Source organism: Humulus lupulus, chromosome 2, assembly GCF_963169125.1.
Source record: "Humulus lupulus chromosome 2, drHumLupu1.1, whole genome shotgun sequence".
In the NCBI taxonomy this organism is placed as follows: domain Eukaryota; kingdom Viridiplantae; phylum Streptophyta; class Magnoliopsida; order Rosales; family Cannabaceae; genus Humulus; species Humulus lupulus.
Genome location: NC_084794.1, coordinates 154563081 through 154587883, shown reverse-complemented (window position 1 = coordinate 154587883; position 24803 = coordinate 154563081). Strand labels below are relative to the sequence as shown.

Sequence of the window (24803 nt, the reverse complement as noted above, 5' to 3'; positions counted from 1 at the left end):
GGGTCGCGGCTCACCAAGAACTATGTCGCGACCTGACCCTTCGAACCCAGAAAAACTCACCATTTTCAACCTCTAAACCTCACTTTAGACCATCCCAAAGCTCCCAACTCAAAACCAATTAATAACAACATCATTAGAATGATTTAAACAACACAATTCCACCAAAAATCCAGCCTAGCACTTACCAAAATCCCAATTCCAATTTCTTAGATTTCAAACCTAAAAACTCAAAACCAGCCATGGAAATACTAAAATTCAACCATCAAACCTTGGATTAAAGCTTACCTCAGCTGCAGAATCACTTCTCCAAGAGTTCCCTGACCTAACTTCAAAGATTCCAGCCTCAAATCCAACCTCGAATACCAAAACCACAACCATTAAAAACTCAGCCATTTTCTCAAAATTCCCAACCACAGAAATGAAAATTCAAAGCTTACCTTGGCTCTATTTCAACCCTTGATCAGTTCCTGAGCTAATCCTCCAGATTATTCCCTTCAATTCCCAAATATTCAGCTTGATTCTCTTGAAAATTCAGAATTGTTCTTCTTCCTTAAGAGAGAGAAGAGAGAGAAAGCTGAGAGGGTCGGTTAATTTATGTGTCTAGTATTTTCTAAAGTCTTCCAAGTATATCCTTAGGTTATTAGACTAATCCCAAAGCTCGGGGTGCCGGAAACGTCCCCGAGGGCAAAACGGTAAAATCCCCCAATAATCCCACCTAGACATCCTAACCTCAAATATATCTCCAATTATTTATTTTCATAACCCGATAGTCCAAATCACTATCCGATACCTAAAATACCCCTGACTTGTCCAAAGTCAATTATAATGCCCCGTTGTGACTTTTCCCGCTATTTAGCCCTAGGATCGCCTCGAGTCCCCGGCTACAGAGTTATCCACTTAATAATGTGGTTCTCACATATACAACATATTTACTACATATTATCACATAATATCATCAATTATTATAAAATATCATTTAAGCACTATTAATCATATAATATCACATTCAAATAAATACTATTCACTCTAAACCCATATATGTTCTCCCGTCACACTAATCAAGGCCCTTAAGCCTTATTAGCGAATTTGGGGTCGTTACATCAACACTAAAATGAACAATTAATCTGCATTCATTTAAGTAAGGAGCATATTTCATATCTGTGATGTAACGACCCAGATTTTCAAGACTCGATAATGTGGAAATATAAATGTTTTGATTTAACAAAAATGTCTAAAAAACCTATATAAAAAAAACTTTTTAAAAAAGCCGTATGACCCTACTTAACATTTAGTTACAAGATATTTTATAAAGAGTAGAGTGAGCCTAGTTTAGGAAAATTACACAACATTTCCAAAAATAAAACGGCTTCCCAAAAGATTGGTCCACATGTACATTTGCAAGGTAGACTCCGGCTCTCATTGCTCTGCATTGCCCTTGCTCTTACCTACAACATGAAACAACTAGGTAAGCGAAAACCCTTAGTAAGTTCAACCTTCAAACAAAAGCATGTAGAGGATTAGGGTTCCGAATCCATCCGGACCCTACACAATCAATTTCAAGAACACAAAGAGTCCTGGCAAACTTATGGTCATGCCTGATAACCAATGATAAATTATTTCCTATAAACAGATAAAACCCTGCATGCAGAAAATCTCAGAACAAGCAGATATATTATACCACAACTATTTCTTATTAACAAATATATCCCTACACTCAGAAAATCCCAGAGCAAGCAGATATATTATTTCACAACTATATCTAATCAACAAATATATCCCTGCACTCATAAAATCCCAGAGTAAGCAGATATATCATATCACAATATAATTCAAGACCAACGCTCGACAATTTCCAACAATTCGGGCGTAACACGCCCTCCAACATAATTGCTAATCTGTAAGAGAGAACCAAGTCTCAACACTAAGATCTAGCCAATAAATATCCCCATCAAGGGTAACTATCACGTTACCTAGGGCATCACTACTTGTAACGCCCTGGATAACCAAGACCGTTACACTGTGTGTTTAAAATAGTGCAAGACTTGCTAATCAAGTCATTCAGACAAAGTGTAAGCTCTATACCATTATCAGAGTAGGAATAAAAAGATTTTGGTTACAAACAGGCTATTTTCATTAAAAATGACGATTTAGTACATGGAGACTCGAAACAGGGTTTAGATGTCTTAGTTACAACAAATTCTAGAAGTTACAAATAGTTCAAGCCACTCTAATGGCAAAATATACATTTTAGGTTTCCGTCCTGCACAATTTGTCGACCGTGGCGGCCGAGCAGCTGACAATGTACACCAGCTTAAGAAGTGATAGAGGAGGAGAGTACTTCTCTAATGAATTCAATACATTTTGTGAAGAAAATGGTATAATTCATGAGTGCACTGCACCTTATACACCACAACACAATGGTGTTGCCGAAAGGAAAAATAGGACTTATCTAGAGATGATAAATTCTATGTTGGTGTTTTCTAAGTTGAACTTCAACTTATGGGGTGAAGCACTTTTAACCGTTTGTCACATTCTTAATCGAATACCGATGAAGAAAAATGAGATATCTCCATATGAGTTATGGAAAGGAAGAAAACCCAACATAGGGTACTTCAAAGTGTGGGGGTGTCTTGCATATTGCAAAAAAAACGAACCTAATAGAACAAAGTTAGGTTCAAGAGCCATAAAGTGTGCTTTTGTTGGCTATGCCAACAATAGTAAAGTTTATAGGCTATTAGACTTAGAGTCTAATATTATGATTGAATCTAGAGAAGTTGAATTCTTTGAGAATATGTTATGTGACAACAATTCTCAAGCTTCAACATCTCTAAAGGAGAATTTGTTATATGAGAACAATTCTCAAGCTTCTACATTTAAAGTTGATTCTCAAGAAGAGAATTCTCAAAAGGATGTAAAGCAACCCTTTGAACCGAGAAGAAGTCAAAGGCTTAAAAATCATAAAAGTCTAGTAGTGGATGAGATAGATTCTCAACAAATTTCATTCTACATGGTAGAAGGAAATAGAGAGGAAGTCATTAGGAAAATACCTATTGTACTTCTCGTTGAGGATGATCCTAAGACTTATAGAGAAGCTATGCAATCGAGAGAGTGCATTTTGGAAAGAAGACATCAATGATGAGATGGATTCCATTCTTTCCAATAACACTTGGGAATTGGTAGACCTCCCACCGGGGTCTAAGCCAATTGGGTGTAAGTGGGTATTTAGGAGAAAATACCACACTGACGGCACTATCCAAACCTTTAAAGCTAGATTAGTAGCTAAATGGTTTAGGCAAAAAGAGGGTATCGATTATTCTATACCTATGCGCCTGTTGCAAGAACAACTTCTATAAGAATTTTGTTCGCTTTAGCTTCTATACACAACTTGTATGTTCATCAAATGGATGTCAAAACGGCATTCCTTAATGGTGACCTCAATGAGGAGGTCTATATGGAACAACCCGAAGGGTTTGTCCTACCAAAATATGAACATAAAGTTTGTAGACTTGTAAAATCCTTATATGGATTGAAACAAGCTCCTAAGCAATGGCATGAGAAATTTGATCAAGCCATCATGTCTAATGGGTTTAGACATAACAATGGAGACAAGTGTTTGTATTCCATAACTTGTAAGGGATATGTGATCATTGTTTGCTTATATGTGGATGACATGCTTATTCTAAGTAATAGCATGAAAGGGATAGAAGAAACGAAGAGGTTTTTATCATCAACCTTCAAGATGAAAGATCTTGGAGAAGTTGATACCATTCTCGGTATCAAAGTAAAGAAACATAGTGGAGGTTTTGCGTTAGGGCAAGCCCACTATGTTGAGAAAGTATTGAACAAATTTAACCATCTCAAGGTTAAAGATGGCAATACTCCATTCGATCATAGTGTAAAACTAGAGAAGAATGAAAAAAGAGCGGTGGCTCAATTGGAGTACGCTAGTGCTATAGGGAGTCTAATGTACGCTGCCCAGTGTACTAGACCTGATATATCATTTGCGGTAAGTGAACTTAGTAGGTTTACAAGTAATCCAAGTGTGGATCACTGGAAAGCAATTGGAAGAGTCGTAGGTTATCTTAAGAAAACCAAAGGACTAAGCCTTCACTACTCCAAATTTCCTTCGATTTTAGAAGGATATACAGATGCAAGTTGGATATCCAATCTTGGGGACAATTTTTCCACAACTGGTTGGGTATTCACACTTGGTGGAGGTGAAATTTCTTGGGGTTCCAAGAAACAAACCTGTATATCTCATTCCACTATGGAAGCAGAGTTTATAGCTCTAGCTGCTACTGGCAAAGAGGCCGAATGGTTAAGGGATCTGTTGATAGAGATTCCCCAAATCAAAGATAATGTATCTACTATATCGATACATTGTGATAGCCAAGCGACATTGGCTAGAGCATATAGCGGAGTGTATAATGGGAAGTCTAGACACATTAGTCTAAGACATGGATATGTAAGAGAATTGATTCAAAGAGGAGTAATCTCAATATCCTATGTGAGAACAAGTAAAAATCTGGCGGATCCTTTCACTAAGCCACTAACGAGGGATTTAGTGGCTGCATCATCTCGAGGGATGAGACTTAAACTCCCTAAAGAGATTCACGATTGATGGTAACCTATCTTAACACTAGTTGAAACTAGTGTTAGGTTCAATAGGTAATAATAAGTCAATCAAGTGAATATTAGTTTTACTCAAAACAAGTCCCATCTGAGATATTGAGTACTTGTGTGTTACCAAGTGGAGGGTTAAAACCGAAAAGTTTTTTAATAGAATTCATTCTTGTAAAGACAAGTATTTTTGGTAACGAAATACTGTAAGAATTCTACCTATATGGACCTAGGGGTGGTGCCGCCTCTCATGAGAATTGGGAGTATTCTCAAGAACGTCCATGAATGGAAAGTGCACATGGCCATTAACGATGCAAAGCGAGACATAGAGGTCTCAAGTGAACATCGCAAAGGTGTGTGTGTTATCACCGATTTGTCATCATGAAAAGATGGCTCAATGCCTAGTGCAACCTAATTTTCGACAAATTTTGTGATAATTACACTATAGTAAAGTTCAAGTTGAAAAACACTTTTCTTTATGCACTAATGCAATGACTCCTATAAGTGAGAGTTCTTATTTAATCAAGTGGGGGATATGTTATATTTCAAAATATAATGATTGATTAAATAAGTGTTACAATAGACAACTATTTAATCTTGTGGGGGAATGTTATATTATTTTATAATATAATGTAAAATTATATTATATTATAATATAATGTTTTAGATTTAATAAATGTGACAAAGAGTGTCACATATTGTAACATATAATAGAGAGTTACAATATTTAGATATATGAGATATATCCAAATAATGTAACATATTTGGTGTTACAAATTTGTAACTTCCAAATATTACTCTTTATTGTGTAAATTGTTGTTACACAATATTGAGATGAATTTCATAAAGCCATATGTGATATGGCTGTTAGAGATATGATTTTAATCCCGATAATGTGTTTTGGGAGTTACAAAGTCATTTGGGAGGGTTTGGAACCGTTTGGAAAAACAACACATTTTTAAGTGCTGAAATTGGTCGGTGGCCGCGGCCACTAAATGTTGGTGGACGCGGCCTATGGGACAGAGACCAGCGGCCACAGGCCAAAAACTGATTAATTTTTCAGTTTTTTCGATCTTTGTTGAACTTTTCAAAAAACCCAAATAACTCCCAAATCTCTTTTTTAATTCCATATTAATCCAATTAAACATTGGTAACAGCCATGGGGGTTGGTGGAATTTGAAATTCAAAGGGTGTCTCTAAACTCTATAAATAGGAGCCTATAGCTCACTTGTAAGACACAACATTTCTATCCATTAGAGCACTTGGCTAGAAACACCTTGAGACTTGATAATTCCAGAAAGCTTTTCCAATATCTGAGAGAGATCCCTTAGTGCTTGAGTTAGGGGGAAATAAGCTTTTGGATAAAGGTTTTAAACCTTGTTCAAGTTGGTGATCCCCAACCCTGTTCACTTAGGTTGTGTAAGTGAGAGTTTGCTTGTGTTTCTGTTCTTCTTTTTATTCTATTGCTTTTCTTCTTATTCTCTTGTTCTATTTACTTGTATATTTTGTTTAAGAGTTGTAATCTTTTCTTTTGGTCTAAACACTTTATTTTACTTGTAATCTTTTGCTTAGAGTTGTATTCTCACTATTCTCTTCTTCATCATCATCTTCTTCCTTTTCTTTGTTTATTTGTAATTTTCATTATAGTGTTGTAACCTTATTTAATCAATCTATTTTTATTTGTAATATTATTGCTTAGAGTTGTAATATTATAATCATTTCCATTGAGGCAAAACAATTTTTTCCTAACATTTATTTAGCGATTACAGACAATTTTTATATCATTATCTTGAATTAAATCCTCTTGTATATATGTCATTATACATATATTTAATTCGAGACCACATCAATAATATTTGATATTCATGATAAATGACATGTATAATTAAATACAAATATGAGTGCAAAATATTAACTTCATTTAATAAACAGTAATCGTTCATACAGAAATACACTTTAAGGGCACAAATCTCAACAATCTCCCACATGCCCAAAAATAAATGAGACATGTCGCGTAATCCTAAAGTTAAGAAATGACTATTAAAACTCGCAGCAGACAGCATCTTCGTAAAGGGATCATAATGGTTGTTCACTGACTCAATCTTCTAAACAATTACATCCCCTCTATGCACTATCTCTCTTATAAGATGGTACTTATGCTCTATATGCTTGGCTCTCTTATGGCTTCTCTGTTCTCTTGAGTTGGCAACCGCTCCACTGTTGTCTGGAATCCTAAGCCATACAACCTCCTTAGTTGCTTCACTTGCAGCTACGTATTCTGCTTCCATGGTGGAGTCAGCAATGCAAGTTTGTTTTATACTCCTCCATATAATTGTTCCACCCCAAGTGTGAAAACAACTCCAGACGTAGATTTTTGGGAATCTTTGTCGGATTGGAAGTTAAAATCTATATATTTGATTGGAATCAAATTCTCCCCGGAATATACTAGCATACAGTATCTCGTTCTCCTAAGATACTTAAGAATGTGCTTAACTGTTGTCCAGTGATCGAATCCTAGATTTGAATTGTACCTACTGACTATACACACAATGTAGCAAATGTTAGGTTTGGTACATAACATTGCATACATTAAGCTTCCTACTATGGAGGCATAGGGTATCCATCTCATTTCCTCTTCCTCTTGGGGTGTCTTAAGACATTGGTTCTTGGAGAGGTGAACACCATGATGAGATGAGAGGTTTCCCTTCTTGGAGTTCTGCATCACATACTTTGCTAGTATTTTATCTATATAAGATGCTTGAGATAGTGTTGACAACTTCTTCTTGCGGTCACGAATTAATCGTATCCCAAGAAAGCTTGCCTCTCCCAAATCTTTCATTTGGAATCGGTTGGCTAGCCAGACTCTTATATCAGATAATTTATTTACATCATTCCCAATGAGTAATATATCATCTATGTATAAAACTAGAAAGATCATTTTGTCCTTGTCAATTCGCTTGTATACATAATGCTCATCAACATTTTGGTCAAAACCATAAGATTTAACACCTTGGTCAAATCTTATGTTCCATAATCTCGATGCTTGCTTAAGTCCATAAACCATAAATGGGCCTTTGCAGTTTGCAAACCCTTTTCTCTTTGCCTTGTTCTATGAAACCATCTAGTTGTACCTTAAAGATACTTTCATCAAGGTGGTCATTCAGAAAATTTGTTTTGACGTCCATTTGCCAAATCTCATAGCCAAAATGATTGGCAATGGATAAGAGGATCGGGATGGATTTTAGTATGGCCATAGTAGAAAAACGTTTCTTCATAATCCACACCTTCTTTTTGTGTTTAGCCTTTGGCTACTAGCCTCGCTTTGAAAGTCTATACTTTCCCATCAACTCCTCTCTTTCTCTAGTATATTCATTTGCACCCAATGAGTTTTACATCTTGAGGCAGATCTACAAGTTCCTAGACTGAGTTGGAGTACATCGACTCTATCTCAAGTTTCATAGCTTCAAGCCATTGTTCCTTATAAGGATCATTCACCACTTGACCAAAATTCAACGAGTCATTAACATTGCCATCAGATATTGCAACTCATGCTTCTCTGAATCTAGTGTAACGAACAGGTTGTCTTACAACTCTCTCTCTACGACAGACTACTGTAGTATCCTGGTTTGTAATTGTGGTATGTTATGTTCCAACTTCTAAAGTCGGTTGTGGTGTGATCTTATCACCAAGTTACTCCTCAAGTACAACCTTATCAACAAGTAACACCACAAGCACCAGCTAAGTCACCATCTACCATAGTTGGTCGCCTGAGACCCTCGCCGGTCGCCAAGGGTGCTCGCTGCTCGCCGGTGGCCCTCGCTACCCGAGCCTTCCTCCGCACCAAAGTGTGCCTTCAACCTTTAGAGGAACAAGACACGTCAGATTACCATTTTTGGTGAGACAGAAACCTGTCTCCATCCAAGTGTACCGAAATTTAGCTTGATTGGGAAACAAGTTGCCATCGTCAGCTCTTCCCATCTCCGCGGCTATAAATAGTGCAAATCAAAATGTAACAAGGGTCGAGCAACAAGTCAGTAACTGTTCATTTTTGGAGAGAGCTCCTGCTATCCATTACTGTAACTGCCCCAAGAACAAGAACAAACTCAGTGTGTTCTTAAGGGTTCAAAGTTCATCATAAATAATACTAACTTAAGTGGACGTATGTCATCTTTTTTTGGTCGAACTAATATAAATCTTTATCTCTTTCATTCAATACTGCATTTATTCCTTTTTTCTTTGACTCACTGTTTTTCATTAAGTTCCGCTTTGAGATTTTACATACAAAACAACTATTCATTTATTGTTCTATGCAAGTTGATGAAAAAATGAGTCAACAAACTTTATTATTGTTTATTTTTTGTTTTGGTTATGAATGATGTTTTATTAGTTTTATTTTATTTTATTTTTTATAGGTATTTGCAACATAAATACCCAATTTGTTGAGTTTGCCACTAATATATACTCAAACTCGAAAATTGGTGGCAAAAGTACTTAAACTTCAATTCTAGACGGTTCCGTTGGTACCCAATCTAACAAACTCGTTAACTATCTAACAGTCTCGTTAACTATCTAATAGCCTCATTAACTCTTTAAAAAGATGACATGCATCGATCTCCTATTGGTCCAACTAATACTTATTAAAAAATCATTTAAATAAATTTTAAAATAATAAAACTAGGTTTTAACATAGGTTTTAAAATAAACTTCGTCCCCGGAGGGAATAAGTAAGGATAAGGCGGGAACGGGGATTAAAATTATAAATGGAGACGGGGACGGGGACAGGGGAGCACTCCTCGCCAATTCCCTGCCCCATGTGCATCACTAATCTCGAGTGACCTTATCAAACATAATTGGCTTACCAATAGTATTAATTAAAACATAATTGGCTTACCAATAGTATTAATTAAAGCACTCAAGCATATCTTTCCCCAGTACTTAATAGAATTTCTTTAGCAATAGAATTTGTTAATGTCTATATTTTAGCAGGTTATTTTGTTGGGTGTTAGTGCTTAATAAATTTTTTTCTTATTGAGAAAAAAAAAAAACTTATTGAGTTATTTACAACTTTTTAGACTAATTATCATTTTCTCCAATTTTCCCAAAATAAAATAACAACCCCTGCTGAGGAGAGTAAAACCCACCAGGCCCCAAGTGTTCCCAATCCCGGCCGAGAAGATGTTATTGCGGCAAGCAACAGCAAACTTGTTTCGGAGGCGGATTCGGCCCCCTTCTCAAATCTTCAGTAACGCTTCTAACTTTGTTATTTCATATTTGTATTCTATTTTTTGTTTAGATTCTATTGCCTTTGCAGGCACAACCAAAACCAATTTCTCTTATCAACCTCCCAGCGATATTCATCAGCACTGGTGGAGCCTCATTCACAGGGACCCTCGCCTATGGTTTTTTCTCTTTGGGAATGCGGGTCAGTTGTTCTTTCTACATGTTTTTAAAAAAAATTATTCATGGAGTCTGAAACCAGTAATTATAAAGATTGCATTATTATTATTGTTATTTTTATGTTGTAAGACATTATGAATTAATATACCACATTCTTTTACTTGGTTGTTAGTTGTTGACGTATTCCTGTCTAATCTTTTACTCTTGAAGCAATATTTGTTGGGATAAATACAAGTCCTATCCTAGCAAAGCAAGTCTCAACAGAAGAAAATTTAAAAGATGACAGCGATTTTGTTGGATTACGCAAAATTGAGGATGGTTCTGTCATATCCAATATCCATACATCTAAATGGAGAGTTTTTACAGATTATGCTAGGGATATGTTTTTGCAGGCAAGCTTTTCAGCCTGGTGTGGCTTCTTTTTTTTTTTCTTCAATTGATTTGTTTGTTTGATTTATTCAGTTTTACTCTTTTTCTTATAGGGAAAATTGAAGGAAGCTGAACAATTCTTCCTTTCTGCACTAGAAGAAGCAAAACAAGGTTTTGGCGAGAGGGATCCACATGTTGCATCTTCTTGCAACAATCTGGTATTTTTGCCCATTATGTGTTACAACAAACTTCTTAGCTCAAGCATTTTGTAATATGCCTATTTTATTTTCCCTTTGTTTTAACCTCTCTTTTTGTGTGCTTATTATTTATTTATTTATTTTTAAAAAATAATATTCCTCTGTTTCTTATAAAGTAGATTTGTAAACATAATTCTGTTTTTTTTTTCTTTTCGTTATTGTTGTTTACTCTTTGAATTTTAGGGAGGATTTAAGAGGAGAGATTTTGTCCATTCTAGTCTTTAAACTAGTTTGACAGTAGTAAATTGCTTCCTCTTAAAAAGAGCAAGAAACTGGGATTTTTCTTTCTTGAGTGCAGAGAAGAAAAAATTGGGAATGTTAGACTGGGGTTAGATTTGTATTTGAATAAGATGATTGTAGAGTTCTTTATTTCTTTAACAGTTATTCTAATCATTAATATTATTTTTTGTTTCCTTATTCTTTCGAACAAATTTCCCTTACATGAATTCATTATTTCTCGTTCTATTTTTTTCAGGCAGAACTATATAGAGTGAATAGAGCATTTGATAAGGCAGAGCCATTGTATTTACAGGCCATCGACATATTGGAACAAACATTTGGTCCTGAAGATATACGGTATGCTATGATTTATTACAAGGACTATTGAGAGAATTTAAATTACTTCTAATGCTGAATTTGATGGCTTTCAGATGATACCTAGGATTATATTTCAATTTATTTTGGTACATCTTCTCTAGCTGAATTTAGAGTTCTGGTTCTGTTTATTGATTATGGGGAAACCTTGTTAGAACTTAGAATAAGGAAGGGAATTTTATTTTTCGTCATAAACTTGATAACTGTTTGTAAGCACAATATTGAGTGAAGGAAAATAATATTATTTCTTCAAATACTATCTTTACAACTTACGGTTTACACTTCTACCAAAAAAAAAAACCTACCGTTTACACTCCTATACTCTAGAAATTTATAGATATTTAGAAGAAAAAAATCATAACAATCCAAAAATTTAGGAACATTTAAATTCAAAACATTTACTCCTATTTAATCTCCAAACTAATATTTAAATTCAAACTAGCCGAATGTCTTTGAATGCTCCCCTCAAGCTGGTTTGTAGATATGATCTAGCTTGTCTGTAAGAGATTCAAATATCACTCTACATAGCCCTTTAGTGAAGATGTGAGAAACTTGTTCTTTCGTTGGAATGTATGGCATGCAGATTATTTCTCTTTTCCTGCTTCTCTTCAATAAAGTGTATCAATTCAATATGCTTAGTTTTGTCATGTTGCACTAGGTTATTTGACATGCTGATTGCAGCTTTGCTATCAGAGTATAGTTTCACTGGACTCACTAGTGTAAGGGCCAGCTTGGTATAGTTGTGCTGGGGGAAAAACAGCTGTAGTTGTGCTGTGGGGAAAAACAACTGTAGTTGTACAGTGGAGTAAAGCAATTGCAGCTGTGCTGTGGGAAAAAGTTGCTGAGCATTCAGTAAATTATAGATATTAAAGTTTTGTGAGTTGGAAAAGTTGTAGCAGATTGTTTAGTTGAAGTGTTCTTAAATATTAAAAGAACAAAATAAATGTTATATTTTTTTTATTTTATTAAAATAAATTGACACATACAAAATAAATTTCAATATTAACATTGTATCTATTTAAATATATTTTTGAGAAGGCACTAATAAAGTAATCATCAACAAAAATGTTATATTATATAATGCACACGTATAATTATATATATATATTATAATTTGTCACTCTAGCTAAAATTTTAATTATAAAGATCATAGTATAATGATTGATATAATCACAAATATGTAAAAATTAAGTTATGCAAAATCTCACCTTTTAGGTTTTTAATTATTTCTCTTTTTTTTGCCTAAAGCATGAAATTAATGTGTTTGATAAATTATAATTTAAAAATACTATGAGATGCAAAAATAATATTATAATTTGTCACTCTAGCTAAAATTTTAATTATAACGATTATAATATCATGATTTATTCATGATATAATCACAAATATGTAAAAATTAAGTTATGCAAAATCTCACCTTTTATGTTTTTAATTATTTCTCTTTTTTTTTTGCCTAAAGCATGAAATTAATGTGTTTGATAAATTATAATTTAAAAATACTATGGGATGCAAAAATAATATTATAGTGTATAATAATTTCTATATTAAACATTTTTAAAAAATCTTTATATTAATGTCGTTTGTTAATATAAAATTACCAAAATAAAAATTGTTTGAAAATATCTAATAAATATAAATATATAAAAATAATTTTAGAACAAAATAAAAATATTTAAGATTCAAATATTGTTTAAGGTTATTATCATAATAATTTATTGTAAATATTTTTATTTGGGTTAATATATAATAAATAAGTAGATATATTTAGACGAAAAAACACATTTATTTAAAAAAGTAGCTTTAGCTTTTAGCTGTAACTTCTGCATAAATTCTTCAATAAGCTGCTTTCAGATTGTTTACTAAACACCTTTATTGCACAATTTTTTTAGTACCAAACTGGCGCTTAGTATTGTCCCATTATAACCAAACAACTTGCAAATCCCTTGTGCTACTACCTTATATTCTGCTTCAACATTACTCCTAGCCACAACAAATTGTTTTTTTACTCATTCACGTACCTTGATCACCATTAAACAAATGTACAACAACTTAAAGCGGACCTTCTATCCCTATCAACCCTGCCTAGTTAGCATCTGTGTAGGCTTCAATTGTTAGCTCTCTTCCCTTTTTGAAGAGATGACCACGACTTGGAGTTCCTTTTAAATACTTCAAGATTCTATAAACAACCTCAAGATGTTCTTCCTCAAGATCATGCATGACTACACCAATTAAAAAATATATCTGGTCGTGTATATGAGATAGGTAAATTAGCTTACCCACTAGCTTTGACAACTTTCTCTATCAACACTTTCCATTCTCAGAAATTTCACTTTTGTGATTAAGATCAATAGGAACCTTCGCTAGTTTGCTTCCCAACCTACCCACTTTTTTTTTTTTGTTTAAAAGAAACAAAGGTCACAACTTCATTAGTGACCTCCCAAGTTTATTAAAAACCCAATCGAGCACAAGATCGAGGCATACTCCACTGAATATTAAATTTAGTGAGCATTTTAGTCCACAACTCTTTAACAAACTCACAATTCAGGAAAAGATGAGAGATATTCTCTCCATTTTTCTTGCAACATACACACCATCTTGGAGACAACATTTGGTATGGCCGCCATTGTTGAAGTTTCTCGTGAATGTTCAGTTTTTCCAACCCTAGTAACCAAGCAAACACTTTAACTTTTGATGGTGCACAAATCTTCCAAATGGCTTTGGCCCACCTTTCCTCAGAGTTCAAATGATGTAAGCTAAGAGTACTGAAAGCTAGTTTACAAGAGAGTACTTCATTTCTAGAAGAAACCCACACTCTCCTATCCTTCGTTAGAGACTGAATCAACACATGTTCCAAAATCTGCACCATGACCAGCAAATTGGGGATCTCCCTTTCATGCAAATTCCTCCTAAAATGGAAATTCATGCCCTCTACATAAAAAGAATTCTCATCACTGTCAACCACCAAATCTTTAATAATCCTATTCTTAGTTGTAGAAATTGAAAAAAAAAAAAAAATCAGGAAACTGATTTTTAAGGGCCTCATTTTCTATCCACACATCCTCCCAAAATCTGATCCTAACTCCATTCCCCATCTTAAAATGGACCAAATTTAGATATTCATCATATAAATTAGCTATCCCTTTCTAAGGCTTTCTAAGTGATCTTCTTTCTCCCTTTTTTGTATCCCAAAAATTTTTTGCTGCTCCATAACGACTTTTAACTACCTTGTGCCATGAAGTGTTTGTCTCCAAAGGAATCTCCATAGCCACTTCATAAGGAATGCCTTATTCCTCATCTCATTCCTATTCGCAAGCCTCGAAATCTCGATTTACAAACCACCTCCCACCTTCCCAAAAGAAGTCACGCATCAGTTTCTCAAAGTTGTTAATAACATTTTTAGGAGCTCTAAATAATGACAAGTAGTACACTAATAAAGAGGATATGACAGATTAAATAAGAGTCAGTCTCCCCCCTTTGGACAGAATAGAGCATTTTCAACCTTCTAACCGTTTGGCACATTTGGCTAAGACCGGTTCCCAAATCAACTGTGATTTGGGATTTCCCCCCAAAGGTAGTCCTAAATACTTCGTTGGCTATTGACCTACTTTGCACCCAATGGTCAAAGCACTATGTTCCACTGAGATCATCCCAGATTCAATCGTAGTAGTTGGCTTTTATTCAAATTTACTTTCACACTAGAAACAACACAAAACACTTAAGACATTCAGCAAAAGTGAATCATTGTCCTTCATAACTTCACAAAAAACATTATATCGTCTACAAACTGAAGATGACTCACTTCAATCTTATCTCTCCCCACCATAAATCCCTTGAAAAGAGGGGAATTTCTAGCTTTATCCACCATCCTCCCTACAACATCTACCACAATGGTAAACAAAAAAGGTGAAAGTGGATCTCCTTGGCTAACACCTCATGTACCAATGATCTTTCCTCAAGGTCTACCATTGATAAAAATTGAGTATGTTATCAAGGATGTTGTAACACAATTCTATCAATAGGATGTTGTGTGCATGAGCATATTGGTTTTCTCTTGGCTATGAGCAACTCATTTGCTGATTTTTGCATGATCAACAAGACTTGGATTCGATTTTGAATACCGAGTAGCTTTGGAGATCGGTTCATGGTGCCGTCTTCAAGAGTAATCATAATCTAGATTGATCATCAATAAATGTAATGAACTAACTAGTATGAGTCAAATTAGGAAAATGAGAACTCCAAATATCACTATATATTAACAAATAAGGAAACGATTTTTATAAGAACGAGAACAAAAAACAAAAGGTTGATGCTTAGCCAATTCACAAAATTCACATCGAAATTGTTCCAACCTCTTATTTTTAAACAAATCAAGAAAGAACTTTTGTAAATTAGGAAACTATGATAATTTGAATTGCCATAGCTGATTTTCTTCCAAGCCCCTTGAACTTTATTCTTCTCAAATAGCAACGTCACCAAAATAGTATATGCCCATCGACTTCTCTAGCATCGTGATAGACCCCCAATTAGGCACACCTATATTAGGCGCAAGAATGGGCTGCCGGGGGGGGGGGGGGGAGGGAGGGATAAGTTTGGTAGTTTTTCACGGGTAGGGAAATCAATTGAAATGAATTTGATTATTGACAATATCTTTTGTGGAATTAGACTTCTATGTTTTATTGAATGAGAGTTACGCCTTTAAATAGGCACTGTACAGAGAATGAGGATTTTTGGTAATGAATACAAAATATCCTAACATAATTACATAAATTCTAGGAAGAAATAAGTCGGCCTATAATTAGCTAAATATAGAAACTAAATATTTTATACAACTTGGTTTCCTATTCTAAAAGGGATATCGTATAATAATAAAACATTATTTCCTACACCCTCCCTCAAGCTGCTACATAGAGATTCCACATGCCAAGCTTGCAAACTAACTCATTAAAATTTTCTTTAGATAAACCTTGGAATGTAAACAACACATAATTCCCTTTCATCAATTTTTTCTTTAATGAAGTGTCTGCCCACTTCTACATGCTTGGTTCTGTCGTGATGAACTGGATTATGTGTAATGCTGTTGCTGATCTGCTGTCACTATACAACTGCAAAGGCTCAGTTCTTTGGAGTTAACTCTTCAAGTATGCGCTTGATCCATATCAGTTCATGCTCCCTGAGTGAGAGCTATAAGTTCTGCTTTGACACTACTTCGAGCTACTACCGGTTGCTTTTTACTTCTCCAAGTCACTAAGTTCCCCCAAACTTTAGTACAATACCCAGTAGTTGACCTTCTATCCTCAATTGATCCTGCTCAATCCGCATCTGTGAAGGACACCTCTTTCTTCGTTCTTTTTGAACAATAATCCAGTCCCTGGTGTTTTCTTCAAATAGCGCAGGATTCTGTACACAGCTTCCAAGTGCTCTTCTAAATGATTGTGACTGACTAAGCTCACAACAAACACAAGGTCAGGTCTCGTGTGAGATAGATAGATCAATTTGCCTACTAACTGTTGATACATCCTTTTGTCAACTGTGTTTTCTTTTGTCACCTGTTTGTACTTGCCTTTCGGTTCAACCGGTGTCGCCACTGGTTTACAGCCACTCATTCCAGTTTCTTTGCGAAGATCCAAAATATATTTTCTCTGAGATTCTGAAATACCTTATTTCGTTCTTGCAACCTCCATTCCAAGAAAGTACTTCATCGATCCAAGATCTTTTACTTCAAATTCTTGGGCTAGCACACCTTTCAGTCTTTCTTGTTCACTACTGTTAGAATAATTAGCTGTAAATTAGCTAGAAGATAGGGTCAATTGTAATTATTTCGTTTCCTATTTTCTCTCATACTTTCCTATTTTAGTTTCTCCTAGGTTGTATAAATATATGACATTCACATGAATAAAATACACAATTCTATTCACCATTCTCTACATGGTATCAGAGCCAGGTTCCGATCCTGGGACCTGTGGGTTATGGGCCCACCACACCTGTAAGGTGTCTTCATTAGATTGTGAGTCATGTCAGTTTGCCAAACATCATCGTGTTAGTTTGAGTCCTCGAGTCAATAAACGTGCTAGTGTTCCTTTTGAGTTAGTTCATTCTGATGTTTGGGGTCCTCCTATTTTGTCCCAACCTGGATTCAGGTATTTTGTTACTTTTGTGGATGATTATTCTCGTGTAATTTGGTTATATTTAATGAAAAATCGTTCTGAGTTGTTTTCTATATTTTGTGCTGAGATTCAAAATCAATTTAATGTGTCTGTTCGTACTTTGCGAAGTGATAATGCCAAAGAGTACACATCTGCTCAATTTCAATCTTACATGACCTCTAATGGCATGCTTCATGAAACTTCTTGTGTTGATACTGCACCTCAAAATGGTGTAGCAGAACGTAAAAACAGACATCTTCTTGAAACTGCACGTGCCCTCTTGTTCCAAATGAAAGTTCCTAAACCTTTTTCGGCCGATGCAGTTTCCACAACATGCTTTCTTATTAATCGCATGCCATCCTCTGTACTAAATGGTGATATCCCATTTAAAATTCTTTTTCCTGGTAAGTCGTTTCTAGTTGCTCCTCGGGTATTTGGCAGTGTTTGTTTTGCTTGCGATGTCCGTCCACATGTCACCAAATTAAACCCTAAGTCATTAAAATGTGTCTTTCTTGGTTATTCTCGTCTTTCGAAAGGGTATAGGTGTTATTGTCCTGATCTCAACAAATATCTTGTTTCTATTGATGTTACTTTTCTAAAAAATACACCTTATTTTTCATCTTCACCTACTCTTACTCGTCAGGGGGAGGATGATGATTTGTTGGTATATTCTGTCACATCCTCTGCGCCTGATACATGTTCTGACGAGTTTCTTGTTCCTTCACCTGCCTCGGTCATAGCTCTCGTAATGCCTACGCCTCCACCACCTCCACCACTTCCTAAGCCTTCTATAGTGTACACCAGGCGTCCACCTCCTCCATCTCCCGTTTCATGTCCTGCACCTGCATCTTCGTCATCAGATCCGGAACTCAAAGATGATCTTCCCATTGCACTACGTAAAGGTAAACGCCAATGTACATACCCTATTTCTTCTTTTGTTTCTTATAATCATCTCTCCTCTTCCTCTTGCTCTTTTATTGCTTCTCTTGATTCCATCACTATTCCTAAAACTGTTCGTGAAGCTATGTCTCATTCTGGCTGGCTTGCTGCAATGATAGAAGAGATAAATGCTTTAGTTGCAAATGGTACTTGGGACTTGGTTAATTTGCCTTCAGGAAAACAGGCCATAGGGTGCAAATGGGTGTTTACGGTTAAAGTTAATCCGGATGGAACAATTGCTCGCTTAAAGGCCCGTCTTGTTGCCAAGGGTTATGCTCAAACTTATGGAGTGGACTATTGTGATACTTTTTCTCCTGTTGCTAAACTCACATCTGTTCGACTGTTCATTTCCATGGCAGCTACTCATCATTGGCTTTTGCATCAGTTTGATATTAAAAATGCTTTTCTTCATGGAGATCTTGAGGAAGAAGTATATATGGAGCAACCTCCTGGGTTTGTTGCTCAGGGGGAGTTAAGGCCGAGTTTGTCGTCTTCGCAAGTCTTTATATGGTTTGAAACAGAGTCCTCGTGCTTGGGTTGGTAAATTTAGTCAGGCTGTTGAGAAATTTGGTTTGTTGAAAAGTAAGTCAGATCATTTTGTGTTCTATAAAAGATCAACTGCTGGTATCATTTTGTTAGTTGTGTATGTGGATGACATCGTTATTATTGGAAATGATACTGAAGGCATCTCTTCCCTTAAATCATTCCTTCATATCCAGTTTCACATGAAGGATTTGGGGGTGCTCAAGTATTTCTTGGGAGTTGAAGTCACTCAAGGTATTTTTCTGTCTCAAAGGAAGTATGTACTTGATTTGTTAACTGAGACAGGAAAATTGGGAGAAAAACCTTGTAGTGCTCCAATGAATCCAGCTGTGCATCTGACACGTGATGGGGAACCATTTGAAGATCCTGAGAAATATCGCAGATTAGTTGGAAAGCTGAATTATCTTACTGTGACTCGTCCAGATATTGCATTCTCAGTTAGTGTTGTCAGTCAGTTTATGCCATCTCCAACAATTCATCATTGGGCAGCCTTAGAGCAAATTTTGTGTTACTTGAAAGGAGCACCCGGAAGAGGTATTGTTTACAAGGATCATGGGCACATCCAGATGGAGTGTTTCTCAGATGCAGATTGGGCTGGTTCCAAGGTGGATAGACGATCCACTTTAGGTTATTGTGTCTTTGTTGGAGGTAATTTGGTCTCTTGGAAGAGTAAGAAACAAAATGTTGTGTCCAGATCCAGTGCTGAATCAGAATATAGGGCTATGGCACAATCTGTGTGTGAGATAATGTGGATATATCAGCTTTTGACTGAAGTAGGATTTCAGACTTCAGTGCCAGCAAAATTATGGTGTGATAATCAAGTTGCTCTGTTCTTCATATTGCCTCAAATCCTGTGTTTCATGAGCGAACTAAGCACATTGAGATTGATTGTCATTTTGTTCGTGAGAAAATTCAACAAGGCTTGATCTCTACAGGATATGTGAAAACTGGAGAACAATTAGGAGACATTTATACGAAGGCTTTGAATGGGGTGCGGATTAATTATCTTTGTAATAAGCTGGGCATGATTAACATCTATGCTCCAGCTTGAGGGGAGTGTTAGAATAATTAGCTGTAAATTAGCTAGAAGATAGGGTCAATTGTAATTATTTCGTTTTCTATTTTCTCTCATACTTTCCTATTTTAGTTTCTCCTAGGTTGTATAAATATATGACATTCACATGAATAAAATACACAATTCTATTCACCATTCTCTACAACTACAATCATCACCTGTTATTATCATGTCATCAACAGACGATGAGGATAGTAACCTTACCCTCTTGTGAGTGTTTGAAGAACAAAGTGTGATCCGACTGAGCTTGTTTATATCCATGCTTTCTTATCACTTGATTAAATCTTTCAAACCACACCCTTGGGGATTGCTTTAGGCCATAGAAACGTCACTCACCGTCCCCCCTTGAAGTGAAAAGTTGGGATAAAATGGTTGCTCTTCATTCAATGTAACGTCTAAGGAGATGTACATACGACGAGTAGAGAGATGGTAGCACTTGTGCCCTTTTTTGGTAGAAGAGTAGCCCAAAAAAACGCATCTGAGAGCTCTAGTTCCTAATAAATTTCCCATTCCGGTCATTGATGAGCTGTTGGATGAGCTTCATCAAGCTACCATTTTTTCCAACTTTGATCTCAAATCTGGCTACCACCAGATTTGTGTTCAACCTAATGACGTGCCAAGACAACTTTCTGCACTCACGAGGGTCACTACGAATTCTTGATCATGTCTTTTGGCCTCACCAACGCCCCTGCAACGTTCCAATCATCAATGAATGAAGTATTTTGCCCTTATCTTCGTCGTTTTGTTGGTATTTTTTGATGATATATTGGGATACAGTCGTATTCTCACTGAGCATGTTGACCACTTAACCACGGTCCTACAAATTTTGTCCAAGCATAAACTCTATGCAGATTTCAAAAAATGTTTGTTTGCAAGGGCAAAATTGGAGTACTTGGGTCACATCATCTAAGGTATTGGGGTGGTGGCAGACCAAGCAAAAGAACATGCTATGTTAGACTGGCCTGTCTCGAGAAGTATCAAGGATTGAGAGGATTCTTGGGACTTATTGGTTACTACCGAAAGTTTGTCCGAGGCTATAGTGAGAAAGCATGGCCCCTCACCAAGCAGTTAAAGAAGGATTAGTTTGGGTGGAATGAATCTGCAGCTGTTGCTTTTGATGCCCTCAAGCGAGCCATGGCTACTGTTCTGGTTTTGCCCTCCCTGATTTTACCCAGCCTTTCTTAGTGGAGACTGATGCGTCAGGCTATAGAGTGGGCGTTGTGTTATTGCAAGAACGACCTATGGCCTTTTACAGTAAAGTTTTGGGGCAAAAAGCCCGAGCAAAGCGGATTAATGAGAAAGAATTGATGACTATTGTCTTTGCTATTCAAAATTGGCGACCTTATTTACTTGGGTGACGTTTTGTAGTTCGAACTAATCAGCAGAGTATGAAAGTTTTATTGGAACAACGCATTGTGGCTACTGAGAATAAGAAATGGATGGCTAAGTTGATGGGGTCTGATTTCGAAATCCAATATAGACTAGGGGTTGGCAATAAGGTGGCTGATGCTCTATCCTGAGTTTCCTGTCTCATGGAATGTCACAATCTACTCATGTCACAAGGGATTGATTGGGATGCTTTACACCAAGAACTACAATAAGATGCCTTCGTGAGCAGAATCATTTCCGATTTACAACAAGGGAAAACTCGCGCTGCTGATTTCTCCTGGGAACATGGACAATTGAGATATGAAGGGCTACTGATGTTGTCCAAAACATGCTTTCTTATTCCAACCATACTGAGGGATTATCACAATTATGCTCTTGGAGGACATTCTGGTGAGGATAAAACTTTCAAATGCATTGCATCAGATTTTTATTGGTTGGGAATGAAGAAGGCAGTGGCTGAATGGGTGCGCGGTTGCGAGATGTGCCAGAAACACAAATCCTTATTAGCTATGTCTTTGACTAGGTTATTACAACCCATCGCTTTGCCTTCCTTGGTTTGGGAAGACTTGACTATGGATTTCAAAGAGGGATTGCCTCGATCCCTTGGTATGGATACAATCTTAGTTGTGGTGGATAGGTTGGGCAAATATGCTCACTTCATTCGTTTGAAGCATCCTTTTATAGCTAAAATGGTAGCCAGGGTATTTGTTCGGGAAGTAGTACATCTGCACGAAATTCCAAGATCTATCATTTCAGATTGTGATAAGGTCTTCCTGAGTCATTTCTGGCAAGAGTTATTCAAGCTACATGGAACAGAACTCCATTACAGCACCGCATACCATCTTCAAACAGATGGTCAATCCGAGGTTGTCAATTGGTGTTTGGAGACTTACTTGCGCTGCTATGCCTCGGAGAAGCCCCGAACTTGGTTGAGTTGGCTAGCTTGGGCATAATATTGGTATGGCACCTCATTTCATGCGTCATCAAAACATACACCATTTTAGATTCTCTTTGGCCGCGAACCTCCTTCCCTCAATTGGTATAAGTCCGACTCCACTCCAGTTTCTTCTATTGAGGAGATGTGAAGAACGAGATGCACAACTTGATGACCTCAAAATGCATCTACTCTGCGCCCAATAGAATATGAAGATAATAGCTGATAAGAAGCGGTGTGATGACCATTTTGAAGTAGGAGAGAAGGTATTTGTCAAGTTGAAGCCTTACCGCTAGAAAACTCTTGTTGCTAGATGAAATGAGAAGCTCTCTCCTCGTTTCTATGGGCATTTTGAAGTACTCTCACGCATTGGCCAGGTCGCTTATAAGTTGGCATTGCTAGTCACCTCCTTTGTGCATCTTGGTGTTTCATATTTCACAACTTTGACGAGCCCATGGTGTGACTCACTCTTCTCTATTGTTGCCACCTCACTTGATTCCGGACTTGGAGTTGCTAGTTGAACCTACTGATGTTATGGGTCTTCGAAATACCGAAGTAGATCGGAGCGGTGAAATGGAAGTACTCATCAAGTGGAAGGACCTACCGTTCTTTGAGGCAACTTGGGAAAGCTATGACCACATGCTGCAGCAGTTTCCTTCTTTTCACCTTACGGACAAGGTGAAAGTTTCGGCGGGGGTAATGATAGACCCCCAATTAGGCACACTTATATTAGGTGCAAGAGTTGGGGGGTAAGTTTGGTAGTTTTTCATGGGTAGGGAAATCAATTGAAATGAATCTGATTATTGGCAATATCTTTGAGTATCTGTTTAATTTGGAATTTCTTTGCAATTAAATAGCAAGAGAGTGTAGGGTTGAGGTATGACTTATCTTGATCTGTATGAGCATTGGCTCTTGGAGAGAAACTGGGACTCTCGAATTTCCCAGATTATCAATAAACTTCACTCTCAATTTCTCTGCCAATTGTTCTCCCCAAATTCAAATCCTGAACTTCACAATGAGAGCAAAAAATATATTAGCAATACAATTGTTGGTTTTTGTAAAATTGCTAACTGAAAGTACATCACAAGGGTTATGGGAAGAAATATGTCCATTTTCCCACTGGATTTGGACAAAATTCTGGTTCGGGGGGGTCCCATCGTGTCTTCTGGTCAGAGGTATTGGAGCTTTCGTACAGCCTTCAAGGTGTTCATGCTGACCCTTTCTAAGGATGGCGGCTCAGTAAGGATTTGTGAGAGGACAAGACTATCAGGTTATGAGATTTCATTATCTTTAGACGCTTCTAGGTGGCTGTTAGAAGTAGTGTGGTTGATCGAGGCTAGAGCTGACCTTAGGGTGCATCGGAGGAGAACTTTCAGGGATTATTCCATGAGGGTGTGGCTGGAATGTTATCAAAACGTTAGAGGAATTTTTTTGAAGATTTCCGTACTAAAAAACAATGCCTTCAATTCGATCATCATTCCGGAGGAGGATTTTGCTCAAGGATGGAAAGGACTAGAGGATTGCCTGAGACACTTGGTTAAGAAGAAGGGCTTTGATTCACAAGGAGATCTCGGAAGGAAGGTCAATGGAAAAGTCTCTTGGGCTTCTATAGTTAAAGGAAACCCCAAGGAGGTGATCATGGATGAGAAGGAGGGGGCAGTCAAGTTATTTAAGGATTGCCACTCTCTGTTAACAGGGGATGAGGCCTGTTTCGATTGGAGTTTGGCTGTTTTCATGTTCAGAAGGGACAACCAATGCCCTTGGTCGGCTGTTCATGAGGGAGTCCAAAGATGGTGGGGGAAAAAGTTATGTGTTTCGCATTTTTCAGACGACAGGGCTCTAATATGGTGTGCGAACGAGAGAGAGAAGGAAAGGCTGATCTCTACTGGCTCGGTTACTATTCCTAGATTGACTGCAGTCTCCTTTGCAATATGGAGTTGGAGGAATCAAATGGAGAACAGGAAAATTTCTTGTAAACATGAATGGATTGGTATTGAAGGTATTCCGTTGAATATATGGAACCACCATGTTTTCAAGGTGATTGGCTCACTCTGTGGAGGGCTATTAGCTATAGACAAGCACACTTTGGAAAGGAAGAATCTTTTTTGTGCCTATATTAAAGTGAAGGGGGATGCTTCGGGTTTTATTCCAAGCTTCATCTCTTTGCCGTATGATGGCAATCAACTGTCCTTGCGTCTGGTTAAAGCTCGAGGGAAGAAGCTTTTTCCGGTCCGCAATTTTGGGTGAGGAAATCAACCAGGAAGTCTGGGTGTGGCTCGGGTCCCGATGAAGGAGGTTGTTTGGAGAAGCAGCAGGGGACCAACGCTGAGAACGAAGAGACGCGTGGGGTAGTGGAGGAGAGGGAAGGCGGCGCCATGGTGGCCATGATTGATCGGAAGTTGCAGGCAGCAAGGAGAGGGTCGGCGCTGGACACGATCACCATTGATGAGTTTACCGTTGCTTCACGTAACTCATGCCTGCCATTAAGGAGAATATTTAATAGAATAAAGTCAGACTTATCTATTAATTGTAGAGGGATGGCA

General features: G+C 36.9%; 1 protein-coding gene across 9 annotated transcripts in view; it reads left to right on the top strand.

Annotated features, from left to right (window-relative positions):
* Positions 1-9700: 9700 nt before the first annotated feature.
* Positions 9701-24803, top strand: part of LOC133818640 (uncharacterized) — a 45114-nt gene continuing 30011 nt past the window's right edge. For 2 of the 9 annotated variants that reach the window (XM_062251648.1, XM_062251642.1), the window contains exons 1-5: positions 9701-9862; positions 9932-10042; positions 10228-10409; positions 10500-10604; positions 11119-11219. In XM_062251648.1, coding sequence (XP_062107632.1) covers positions 9796-9862; positions 9932-10042; positions 10228-10409; positions 10500-10604; positions 11119-11219 — 566 coding nt within the window. In that variant the 5' untranslated portion in view covers positions 9701-9795. Of the gene's footprint in view, positions 10043-10227; positions 10410-10499; positions 10605-11118; positions 11220-24803 lie in introns of all 9 variants that reach the window. The other 7 variants (XM_062251646.1, XM_062251647.1, XM_062251644.1 and 4 more) reach the window with 5 other exon arrangements.